A 13,375-nucleotide genomic window follows, 5' to 3' on the forward strand; every position below is an offset into this window, starting at 1 on the left:
TACACCCTCTCTTGTTGTAGTCCAAGCCTGCATTAGGTCTTTTTGGCTGCTATATTACACTGTTGGGTTATATGGACCTTGAAGTCTTCTAAGACCCCTGGATTCTTTTCAGAACTACTGATTTCTAACCATGCTTTCCATATTATACAGGGTGTCCCAAAATTTTTAGTGTGGTTTTAAGTTTCCAATAACTTAAACCCACTCTAAGATTTTTGGAACACCTTTATGCCCAAATGTAAGGCTTTATTTATCCCTACTGATATATGTCTACACAGATATGGGTCTACTGAAGTACTGATGTATGTGTAGATAAGATTACATATGGATATTAGGTATTGTAATTGTAATGCTTTGGGGTTTAAGGATCACAATACTAGAGGAAATGCCAAATGTTTCAAGGGAAAAATCAAATCAAAGAGATACCATGGTGATGGCAACAGACCAAGCAAAAGAAATATCATACATGTATACACACACACATATATGTTATATATATGCACACATGTTTATATATATACATACCTATACTTATACCTATACACACACACATATATACATGCATGTATATGTATAGGAAAGATGTTTGATTTAGAGTCACACCATGTCCAGTTCAAGGACCAATTCTTCTAGTAACTGCTTACATGACCTAAAGAAAGTTATTACATTCACTGAATCTCAGTTTTTTCCTCTGTAAAATGTGGTGGTTAGACAAATTATCTCTAAGATTCTTTTCAAATTTAAGTCCTAAAATCCTAAAAAATGTGTCCAGTTTTTAAGATATGAACATAGCTTTCAAAAACCATGGTTCCCACAGTATATGAATGACCCCTGCTCATATTTTACCATTGGGACCTCAAGGCCTTCTTAGTCTTCCCTATTCTTGTCATGTTTTCAGCAACCCCAAAGTGGAACGGAGTGCATCAGTAAATAGGAAGTTGCCCTTTTCTGGAAGTCTTTGAGCAGAGGCTGGGCTTGTCAGCTGTCATAGTGAGGATCCCTTTTGAGAAGTGGGTTGAACTAGTAAACCTTTGAGACCACTTTTGTGATTATATTAAGAGTTCTTACACACGGATTCTTGTGGGAAACAACCAACAATCACTTGATAAGCATTTAGTAATCAAAATGCAAAGAAATCAAATGGAGAAGTGTGAATGAAAGTTTCCCTCTAACCCTCGCCTTCTCTAAAATTATGGGGGGTATTCTTTCTATTTATGGATTGGACTAAGTGGTCTCTAAAATAACATAACTCAACTTTTGTGATTATTGCTAGGCTTAGAGCATGTTGAAAATTCTTATATGTAAACAGTTATGGAAACCAATTGATAATTGATTAGCCAATGAGCATTTATTAATCAAAATGGAAGGAAATCAGACGCAAAAGAACGAATGAAATTTCTCTGGTGGCCCCCAATCTTCTTTCATCTCTTCTAGGTTACAAATACACCATCAGTAATTTTTTCTCATCATAGAATCCTACCAAAAATATCTCCTTTTTCTTCTAATTTCAGTGTTCATGTCCACGGCTAAAACTAACACTATTATTTTATGCCTTTTATGTACCTACTGTGTACTGGAAGCTAAACACAATGCTCATTTGGTCCTTGCCCTCAAGGAGTGTCCATTCTAAAACACAGAAGACAGATACAATATCAACACCATGTAGATGAGTATAGGAGAGGTTGCTTACAAATTTCTCTTTATTATTATTTTTTTCATTTTTTTTTTACTTTGGAGCAAATGATTTGACATGTAAAAATAAAGGAAGAAAGCTCCTACCCCCCAAAACATCCTGGAATGATTTTCCAGCAATTTGGGGAATCAGTGTATAGAATATAATGTCAAATATCCTAATTAATTTTGTCTAAATGGGGACACAGGTAAAAGCCTTTGAAAAACATCCAAAGGACTCTAGGATCACAGGTTCAGAGACAAAGGGACTCTCGGTATCTTTGAGATGAACCCTCTCATCTTACAGATGGGAAATTTCAGGCTGTTAGAGAAGGTGCTTTCCCAAGGTCACATAATAGTAATAGGTCAAAGATTGGTACTAAGATCCTCTTTGACCAATGAATAAGTGACCTTAGGATAGGTGGGCTGTTATGATAGTAAGAAAAAGATTTTTTTAAAAAATAGTTCCTGAAAAGAGGCCTCAAATGAGAGGACTTTCCAATGTATTAGCCTGTGTTAGGAAGGCTCTCTCTAGATCCAGAAAGGACAGTTTTGAGAAAGTCTGGAGCCTAACCTAATGGCACCAAGTGGCACATAGCACCATTGAACATCCACATGAGGAGACTAGTGCAATAAAAGGAGCATCATGCCTACCAGAAGTCCAGAGATCAAGTACGAAAATCCTAGTGTGAAAAATCCTTCAAGTGATGCAGATCAGCAATTCATTTACAACTTACAGTCTTAGGTTCCTGTGTAATTAGTGGTTAAGTGATTTACCCACAATCACAAGACTTGTCTATGTCAAAGAGGGGACTTGAACCCAGGGTTCTTTAATTGGCTCTCTAGCTACAGTGCCATGCTGCCTCTCTTATGATAACAACAACAATGGTGACTGCAATGATGATGACAAGAACAACTGGCATTTACATAACACTTTGAAATTTACAAGTTGATTGACACTCAATATCTCATTTTAGCTTCTGTCATCCAATGACATCAGGAATTCAGATTGTAGTATCTCCCTTTTACAACTAAGGAAACTGAGGTTTAGAGAGATTAAAGGGATTGTTCATTCTTTGCATTTGTTTCTCCGGTGCCTACTCAAAGTGCCTGGCACATGGTTGGCATTTAATAAATATTTGTTGATTGATGCATTGATTTTTCCAGTGTCGTATCACTAGTAAATTGTGGATTGGAGGTGTTGATCCTGGGTCTTCTTGACTCCAGCCCAAAAGTCTCTTAAGGAATTGAATTAGACAACGTTCATTTTATGTCTCTTCATATTTCCTGAGAAACATTCTATTTCCCCCCTCATGAATCATACATTCCCCTTGAATGTCTTTAGGAATTCTTTTCAGAGCCTTGTCTTAAGCCATTACTTTCTTCATTCTGGCACACTTATCTAGTCAAATTCCATATTCAAAAGCCCTTTAAAAAGACTAACAATTTCATGTCCCTTTGATTGATATCATCCACTGGATTTCCCGCAGTGTCTTTCCCAGTTGAGTTAGAAGCCTCTTCAGAATATGTTGACAATCTCCACTCCCCAGCTACAAAAAAATTCTATCGAACGAGAAATTGACAAAAATTCAAACTGAAGATGGCTGCTCAGTATTCTGGACTGTGCCTCTGGGCTCGTTCCAAATTGAACAATGACTACTCTGATCATTTTATTTAATAATGGAAAAATGCCAGTGAGGACTTGAGAGAGAAGTCATTTCCATGTGGGGACTGTTAACTGACTGTAAAAATAAATCACATTTGAAGTTGTACCAAATAATTTTTACATACTGATAAAGTACACACCAACAAAGACAGCATCAGAATGTATCAAGGGTCAGAAAACATATTCGTGCTTCTCCAGAAACCTTAGTGGTGATAATAGCTAGCATTTATGTACCACTTTAAGGTTCGCAAAGCTCTTTACAAATATTATCTCATTCTATCTTCACAGCAACCCTGAGAAGTAGGTGCTATCATCTCCATTTTACAGATGAGGAAACTAAGGTTTACAGCAGTTAAGTGACTTGTTCAGGGTCACATAGCTAATCATGCCACATTTGAACTCAGGTCTTTCTGACTTCAAATCTAGAACTCTATCCATGGTGCTACCTATCTGCTGCTGGTGGTAAGGCGACATTTTGGGAGATTGGCATGAATTGATGCATGTTGGAGAGAACACTGGACTTGGAGTCCAGAAAGCCAGAGTTTAAATCATACCTCAGCTACTCACTAGCTGTATATTCTGAGCAAATCATTTAACCTCAGCCTCAGTTTCACTATCTACAAAAAGGGCTAATTATAGCACCTATCCCACCATCATTGTGAGGATTAAATGAGATAGCATATATAAAGTGCTTTACAATCCTTAAACACTATGTCATTGCTAGCTGGCTATTATTATGAATAGTAAAAACAATGACTACAATAATGAAAACAAAAAGCACACTAAAAGAAATAAAGGAAGAAAGGAAGGAAAGAAATAATCATTTATGCAGCACCTACTAAGTATCAGACACTGTGTTAAATTCTTTACAAATATTGTCTCATTTGATCCACATAAAAACTTTGGGAATTAGGTACTATTATTATCCACATTTTATCATTGTGGAAACTGAGGCAAACAGAGGTTAATTGAATTGTCCAGGATCATGTAGCTAGTAAGTGCCTGAGGCAAAATTTGAACTCAGACCTCCCTGACTTCAGCCCTGGGGCTCCATCCATTGCATGGATGCTAAGTAATTGCAGTGACTAATGTGGGTCCTGGAGAAAAAATAATGAAACATATCTTCCTCTGCTTAGTAAAGAGGTGAGGATGTATGGGGACAGAAGAAGTCACTTTCTCCATTGTTTCTCCTTAATTGCTTAATGTTTTACTTTGTTTGGGGGGGGGGTTCCATTCTGAAGTATACAAGATGAGATATTTGGAAATGATTATCATGTTAAAACAAAAGGCATCAATAAAATTTATTTTGTGCTGTGTAATTATAATGATTAGGGTTGACCTTAGGGACATGAGAAAGTGCCTTTTCCTTGTGAAGGTGGAGGGCTATTGATGTTGAAAACTGTAAATGTTGTCAGACTCTGATGATGTTGGTTAGTATTATTGATTTTTTCCCTATCCTCTCCTTCCTCATTGTTTTTCTTTTTGTTATGAGAATGGTAGACAAGGGATATACTTGGCAATGATAGTGATTAAATAACAAAATGTATCAATAACTTTAAAAGAAAAAAGGGAACACATTAAAATTTGAAAAGATAAATAAAAACGACTCCCTTTAAACTATTAACACAACTTTGATGGATAATGTATTTCATTTCTTTCTGGGAAGGGGATAAGAATGAAATTCAGAGAGGGGAGAGATGCTGGGAAAAGGATGAAGAAGAAATATGCAATTGCCAGGACATTCTCAAGTCTTATATCCTCATCACACAGCTTCAGCTTTCTCCCCTCTCGCCCTTTCCACAAAAATTCCTCCGAAGTGGTCAGTTGACTAGCTCGAATTGATCTCCTTTCTTTTCCCCCCTCTATTTGCCATCAGCTGGAAGGGCCAAACAGACATTGAATGAATACAAGATGGCAGAGATAAGATGAAAAGTCACTGAAGCAGGTTGAGTTGATAGTCAGTCACAGCACAAGAAAGGGAAGAGATGCACTTCTACCAACAAGGAGCTTTGATGGAGTCTGATTTTCTCAGTGTGTAATTTGCTCCCTGAGAAGAGGTTCAGTGTTTTGGGAAGCATGATATCCATTCCTTTAGGCTTCTGGCAGAGTGAGCACTGTGGAGGTAAAGTGCTCCAATGGCCTTAAAAAGTTCTCCTGACAGCATTTGACTTGGCATCTAGAGCTTTTCATGGGCTGCTTCTAGCTCCCTTTTCCAGACTTGCTGTGCATCATGCCTTTTACATGACCAGTGTTCCAACCAAAATGGCATCAGTTTATTCCCCAAAGTTGCCATTCCCTCTCCCACCTCTGAGCCTTTGTATAGGCTGTTCTGTATGCTTGAAATTTACCTTCACACCCTTAACCTTAGAAGCCATTTAGAATCCTTAGCTTTCTTCAAGGTTTGCCTGAGGTACCATTGCACTGAGAAGCCTTTTTGATTGCTTCTAGTCATTAGTGTTCTCTTGCCCCTCCAATTATCTCTTTTCTTCATTGTGTGCATCAACCAATCAATAAATACATATTTATTATGTAACTACTATGTGTCAAGCACTGTACTAGGCACTGGTGATAAAAAAAAATTAAAGCCTCTGTGTTCAAGGAGCTTATCTTCTATCTATAATTTAAAAAAAATCCTTATTCTTGATTCCATATTAAAACTTTCATTCCAGTTTGACATATTTAGGTAAAAATATTTGGAAAAAATATAGTGTCCTCCTGCCTTCTTCCCAGTAGAAGGTAAGCTTTTCGAGAGCATGGACTCTTTCATGTTTATCTTTGTATTCTCAGAGCCTGGCACGGTGTCTTGGACACAGTAGGTTTTAATCCTTCTTGGTAGATTGAATGTCACTTAGTTTTGCCTCTTCAAAGGTTTCCATTTTTTATAAGAAAGTACCTTAATCATTTGCAATGATACAAATGGGAATTCCCCACTTTTTGCTATTGGAAGACTCCCTTTCAACATCAAAATATCTCAGGTTTTCCCATGTGAGATACTTATACAATCAGTGTTGGCCAATTGAGAAAATACATAAGAACAGGAAGTGATTATGTTTCTAGTAATGTTTTAACATATATGTACATACATATATATTTTATTAATCACTTAATTTTATTAAGCATTCAAAAGCATTATATAATGGATAGGATTCTGGAATTGAAATTAAGATGGCCAGAGATCAAAAGAATAGCTCTGACATTGACTAACCATGTGCCCAGAGGACTTTGCTTTTCAGAGTCTAGTTTTCTTGTGTGTAAAATGAGACTAACAATGGGTATACTTGCTAACCTCATAGGGTTGCTGTGAGGGGAGATCATTGCAAACCATCAGACTTTATATCAATGTGAGTTGTTCTTATTCCTGCTGTTATCTGTTTGAAAAATCACTTGTCACACTGCACATATTGTTAAAACCAAATTAACATTTCTCCATGAGGATTATTTCATCTTTTGGATTTGTTTCTCTCTAGCCCTTAGAAAATTCCTGACACATTAAAAAAAAGTTTTGTAAACGCTTGATCAAAAGGGAATGTTTGGTGTGTGAACAGATTCATGGACCCCTTGCAAGGATGCAGGTTAGCCACTTATAGTTATTCATACAACAATGACTAATACAACACATTAAATTTTGTACCTTAGATCATTAATTAGAGCTAGAAAGGGCCTTGAAGATCATCATGGATAATTATGAAGATGATGAAATAGATAAGGTGACATGACTTGACTTATTAGAGGTCACATGGGTAAAAGGAAGAGCTGGGATTCGAACCTAGTCCACTAACTTCAAATTCAGCAGTTTCTACTATAACAAATGTCACCTTCCCTCTCCCACTCAGAGATGGAGTGGAGCTTTCAGGAGGGCTGGGGATACAGCATTTATTTTGTTTGCATTTGACATTTGGATACATTCAAGAGGGTACAAGTTTCTTCATACCCATTGCGTCTTGGATGTGAAACATGAAAATGAAAAGCCACAGACAAGCACATGGTAGGAGTGCAGTTCACTTACCACAGTGACATTAAAAGCATAGAGGAGGTCAAAGGGCAATGCAGCAATCAGGTCAATGATGAACCATGTCGTGACATAGTGGATGCAAATGGATCTTGCTTCAAATATCACTTGTCCAGATTTGCTGACGTAGGTTGTTCGGAAATTTAAAATAATATCTGGGGTGTGAAGAAAGGAAAGAAAAACACAGAACAGAACTGAAGAGACATGGGACAACTCATTCTTAGCTCTAGGAGGGACCTTACAGATCATCTGGTAAAATCTCGTTTTATGGATGAGGAAACTTAGGACCAGAGAAATAAAATGACTCGCCCAAAGCCACACAGTAAATCAGTGGCAAAGCAGGGAGAGTAATTTAGATCTTTTAACTCCTAAGCAGTGTTCATTCTGCTATATCACTTTGCTTTGCATGTCCTTTTTCTAATGTATTATACTCATCCATTGAAGCAAATAAACATTAAGTGTCCGTTCTACCTAACGCATTGTCCATGCTCCTGGAGTCTCCTTCACTGATAGGAATATGTTATGCAAGGAAAGCTTTGGTTACCAAATCCTTCTCATGCTAATTTCAAGGTGAATTCGAACCTGCTTTTCTTGGATCAAATGAACACTTTCGGCAGCATAGGAACAGACATTTCTAAAATTTGTTACTTTGGTTTCTAAAGGGATTAGAAACAAAACACAAAGCACGACTTTCTCCTTACCCTTTTGACATTCAATAAACATATATTAAATGCCTACTATGTGGCAGGTACAGTGTTAAGCACTGCAGATACAAAGAAAAGGAAAAGACAGCTTGTGCCCTCAAGGAACTAATAGCATATGGGAGAGACAATATGCATGCAACTATGGATATAAAGAAGCTACATAAAGGATAAATTATAGGGAATAACCAATGGAGTGAAGGTGCTAGAATACAGGAGGATTGGGGAAGGCTTCCTATAAAAGGTGGAATATTAATTGGGGCTTGAAGAAAGCCAGGAATACCAAGAAGAGGAGGAGGGGAGGAGGAAGAACTTTCCTAGCATGAGGTATATAGCTATGGAAAATGCCTGGCTTTGGGGGATGGAATGTCTTGTTCAAGGAGCAGTAAAGAATCTATTGCCACTGGATCACAGAATACATGGGAATGTAAAAGTACAAGAAGATTGAAAAGGTGGAGGATGGCAGATTATAGAGTTTGGAAAGCCAATTAGAGGATTTTATATTTGATCCTGCTTCGGTACTGTGTTGAGCATAGTTTATGACTTAGTGTGACTATGTATGAAGAAGTTCTTTTTCCTCCCTGGGCTTCAATTTCCTCATTTGTCAAATGAAAGGTTTGGACTAGATAGCCTCAGAAGTAGCTTCCAGCTCTAAGTTAATGATCTTATAATCCTTCCTAATTAGAGAAATATCAGGAACCAGGGAATTCTTGGAATGATTCCACTGACTTCTCACCTGGGGTCCTATTTGATTTTGTCCTTTCTCAAATGGAATGGAATCTCATGAATGTGATGTCAATTTCATATGACAGATTTCTTACTTGAGCTTCCTTTAGGAAGCATGTGGCCAAATTAGAGACACTGAAGAATAGGGGAAAGGAGCAACTAATGAAGTACTGCTTATCACCTTACATAATCCCTGAAATAATGGGAAATATATATACAGTATTCAAAGAGGAGAATAAGATCTGAACATTGGTCTAATCTTATACAAATCACTTGTAGAGGATAGAATTCTGCATTGGAAGTTAGAGGATCTGGGTTCCAGCAATAGCTGTGACATTGATAATCCTTGTGACCTTGGGCAAGTCATGTGATCTTTTTGGCCTCAACTTCCTTCTCTGTAAGACGTTGGCTTGGATGATTTCTAATATACAATCCAGCTCCAATTCTATCAACTTTTGGTCCCAATTAGAGACAATTTTGACAATTACTGAAGAAAAATAGATCTCTTCAAAGGACAAAAAGTTAAGAATTTGCTGATATGGTCATTTTTTGTCAACATTCAGACACACACTGTATATACTACAGCCTCAGAATAATAAGATCAATAGAAAAATTATTAAATTCAAAAAAAGTAACATCTTTTTATTTGTATGGTATCAGCACATTTACTTTCCTCTTTGATCCTCACAGTGACTTTTTGAGGTCAATTACAAATAACAAAATTTTAAAGAAGGAAGTAACCTTAGAAATCAACTATTCTAGCACTCCTGTTTTACTGATGAGGAAACTGAGGCCCAGCTAGGGAAAGGAGTTGCCTAAAATCACAATCTAATTAGGGCTCCTAAACCCAGTTTTCCCAACTCCTAATCCAAGACTTTGTCCACAGCCATAGGGCAGGCATCATTACCACCATACCAGATGAGTCATTTTTACTATGTTGGGTAAAGAAATTGTGAGAATAAGGACTGGGCCTGTGATTTCATTGGTATAGGGAACTCTTGGGTGAAGGAATGCACTTTGGTATCACAGGTTGGTACCCTCTCTTCAACTTTTGTTCTTATAGAACATAAGCTCTTAGAGATTCTAAGAACACTGAGAGGTTAAATAACTTGCCCAAGGCCTCCTAGTCAGTATGGGCAAGACTTGAACTCATGTCTTCCTGGCTTTGAGACCAATGCTCTATCCCTTGCAAATCAGGAAGTTTGTCTGAGATCACATAGCTATTTATCTCTTGGCATCTAGGACTACAGCTAGGTTTTCTGTCTTCTCATCCTGCATTGGTTCCATTATTCATGCCAACTTTCTGTGACTCAAGTACAGGTCCAGATCTTTTAAGTAAAACTCCATGCCAGAAGTAAAGATAAAGTCTTCTGGCCCATCAGTTATTGGTAATATTTTTTTTCTAATTAAAATGAAAGTTTTAATTAGCAACACATTCTCCCAAGAAGCCAAATTCCTGAATCCTTCATTGTTAGCATCCTACACTGAGAAACCAAAAACTTGAAGAAAAACAATTTCAAGGTGATTTCCCCCCCCCCCCACTATGTAGAGACATGGAGAAGGCAAAGGATAGAATATTCTTCATAGAGTAGCTACCAAATAGGAGTAGGTAATAAGGGGAAAGATCAGCCAGCTTCTTGGGTCACATAGAACCCTGAATTTCTTTCATTTTTAGGACTTGTATCAAAATGCTTTATGCTGAAAACAGCTAGGTGGTGCCAAGATTAGAGAATCGGGCCTGGAGTCAGGAAGACCTGAGTTCAAATCTGGCCTTAGACACTTACTAGCTGTGTGACTCTGGTCAAGTCACTTAACCCCATTTGCCTCAGTTTTCTCATCAGTGAAATGAGCTGGAAAAGGAAATGGCAAATCACTCCAGTATCTTTGCCAAGAAAAACCCCCAAAGTGGTTAGAAAGGGTTAGACACAACTGAAAATAGTTAAACAACAAAGCTGAAAGACAAGACATGCTATAATTTCCTATTGCAAAAAAACTCAATTTAATGGTTCACTTATTGTCATATGAAACGAAAGCCTTATCCAGGCATCTAAATCTTGATTTTGGGGAGATAAAATCTCTATTATAAGTAATCTATGCGCCTCAAATCACACAATTTTTCATAAAACAGGGTGGAGGGAGTCCACAATTTCATAATTAAAGTGTGCTGTTTTGAGGGAATTAGAATTTGGGGATTGGAAGAAGCCTCAAAGGCTATTTACTTACATTTTTCTGTGGCCTTCTTTTTGCCAGATGTGAAATGGAGAGGGGATCAGCCAACTTTTGTTTTTTAAGTGACCTAATTTCATTAGAAACATCATGGCAGTGAATACATTTGGACATGAACCTTTTCATACCCACTGGGCTTTGTGGAGTTGTTGAAGTTGTGCTCAAGATAATGAAGGGAAGAACAGCTGGGACTGAAGCAATCTCTGTCAGAGGCCACTCACTGCTGAAGGCTCTCTAGAGCTAATGCTCAAGATAGTTCAAAGTACGACAGATTCCAAAGGAGTGGAAAAGGTCACAAAGGACAGAAAAAGAAGCCACCAGCAACAGCGAATGTAAGTTCAAGAGTGCAAGCTCTCTGAGGGCAAGAACTATTATGTTTGTGCTATTGCAGTGAGTTGTGCATAACATCTAACAAATATCTACTGAGAGTTTATGTGCAAGGCATTGTTCTAAGTTCTGAGGACACAAAGTCGATTGCAAAGAATTTCCTGTCCTCAAAGAACTTACATTTTGAAACAAAAAGACCCACATATTTATTTCCCCCTCAGTTTTAGAATCTTGGAATCTGTATAATAAAGCACAACTGTGAATTCTCTGGCACAGTGGATGGAGTGCTCGACCAGGAGTCAGGAAGACTCATCTTTCTGAATTCAAATATGGCCTCAGATACTTACTAGCTCTGAGAATCTGGGCAAGTCACTTAATTCTGTTTGCCTCAGTTTCCTCATCTGTAAAATGAGCTGGAGAAGAAAAAGGCAAACTACTCCAGTATCTTTGCCAAGAAAACCCCAAATGGGGTCATAAAGAGTCAGACACAACTGAAAACCACCTAACAACAACAACAAAGACACTTTCAAAATCACAGGAGACTCCATAACTGTTATGACTAAAGATTGTTATGTTAAATGGTCTGCTGAGCAAGGCGACCAAGTAAGGTGTTCCATATGGAGAATATGTGTTTTCCGAGAGTATTCATCCATGTCCAGTGCCACGGAAGATGGTCTGTGTAAGGTCCAAATAAAAGCAGGATGTCCTATTGATGCTGAGATTATCAGATGTTCCACTTTGTAGATGATATCTTGCTAATTTGCATTGAGTTCCAGCATAGTGCAAAGCCTCCTCAGAGAAATCAACAGCAATGTAAAAGAGATTGGCTTAACTATTCACACTCAAGAAGCCAAGTGGATGAAAAATATCTATCAGGCAGGTGCTAACACATATCTGGACAGGCAACCCTTAGAAATAATGTATCAGTATGTATATTCTAGACAAATGCTGTGGAAGGATGATGATTTGGACCCAGAATTAAAGAGAAGAACAAAAATAGGCTGTATTGCATTTGGGAACTTGCCCAGCACTGCCAGTGATCCTAAACCGCCTGCCTCTGAAAAGAGCCATTTCTTTACCACATGTTTTCTTGGTGAAGACCAGCAGTTACAAACCAAAGAAAGCCCCACTGTTGGAAGAACTCAAAAAATAAACAATTCACAGTGATAGAAGGATCTGCAGTGAATATGAGGATGCCGCTTGTGGCCAAATGTAGCTTGTATGAAAAAAAGGACCAAAATACAGCAACTATGATATGTATAAATAGTAAATTAGTATGTGTATGATATATATGTATGTATATACATATATATATGTATATACATATATGATATGTATAAATAGTAAATTAGGTAGGTAGGTACTATGCAAAAATAAAAAAAAAAACGGCATAGTTTTCATGGTAAATTAATATCTCTTTTACCACAGAATAAGAAAGAAAGCCTCCAACATGTTGGGTTGATCCTTTATTGAAGATTTATGAGAAAACCTAGACAAGAATCACCCTGGATGAGAAGGCAAAGTTGCTTTCAATCAACAAAAGGAAAGGAATCACTTCCTTTAACATCTTTTTTTTTTAATGGAATCTGGGATATTTTTGGTTTGGGACTCTCCAGGTAAGTGCATTCACTCTATCACTATAAATCAGGTCAGTAGTGGCTTTACAACTGATATCTCATTTGATATACCATAATATCAGATGAAACAGCTATAAATTACTCAGCACAGTGCCTGGCACATAGTAAGCATTTAATAAAGGATTATTTTCTTTCTCTTGCCCTCTCTTATAGTCTTCCAAACTTGTTGGCGAGCACTGAAGTATTAACGTGCTTGCTTATGATGACATAGTGTGTCAAGAGCAAAACTTGAAGCTGGGTCTTTTTGAATCTATGGCTGGCTATTTACCCTATCGCACTGCTTTGCCTAGAGAAGAGTAGACTTAGAGGGGATATGATGCTTCCAGGAAATACTTGAAAGGTTGTCATGTGGAAGAAAGATTGGACTCTTCCTGCTTGACCCCAGAGGGTACAATGAGGAGAAATAAATGGAAAT

At 37.6% G+C, this 13,375-nt stretch overlaps 1 protein-coding gene across 1 annotated transcript in view; it reads right to left on the bottom strand.

Annotated features, from left to right (window-relative positions):
* KCNH8 (potassium voltage-gated channel subfamily H member 8) overlaps positions 1-13,375 on the bottom strand; it is a 388,604-nt gene that overhangs the window by 137,146 nt on the left and 238,083 nt on the right. The window contains exon 6 of the mRNA XM_020987205.2: positions 7,341-7,498. Within this exon, the coding sequence (XP_020842864.1) occupies positions 7,341-7,498 (158 nt within the window). The remainder of the gene's footprint in view (positions 1-7,340; positions 7,499-13,375) is intronic.

The sequence above is a fragment of the Phascolarctos cinereus genome, unplaced genomic scaffold, assembly GCF_003287225.1.
Source record: "Phascolarctos cinereus isolate Bilbo 61053 unplaced genomic scaffold, phaCin_HiC Scaffold_1;HRSCAF=81, whole genome shotgun sequence".
Classification (NCBI taxonomy): domain Eukaryota; kingdom Metazoa; phylum Chordata; class Mammalia; order Diprotodontia; family Phascolarctidae; genus Phascolarctos; species Phascolarctos cinereus.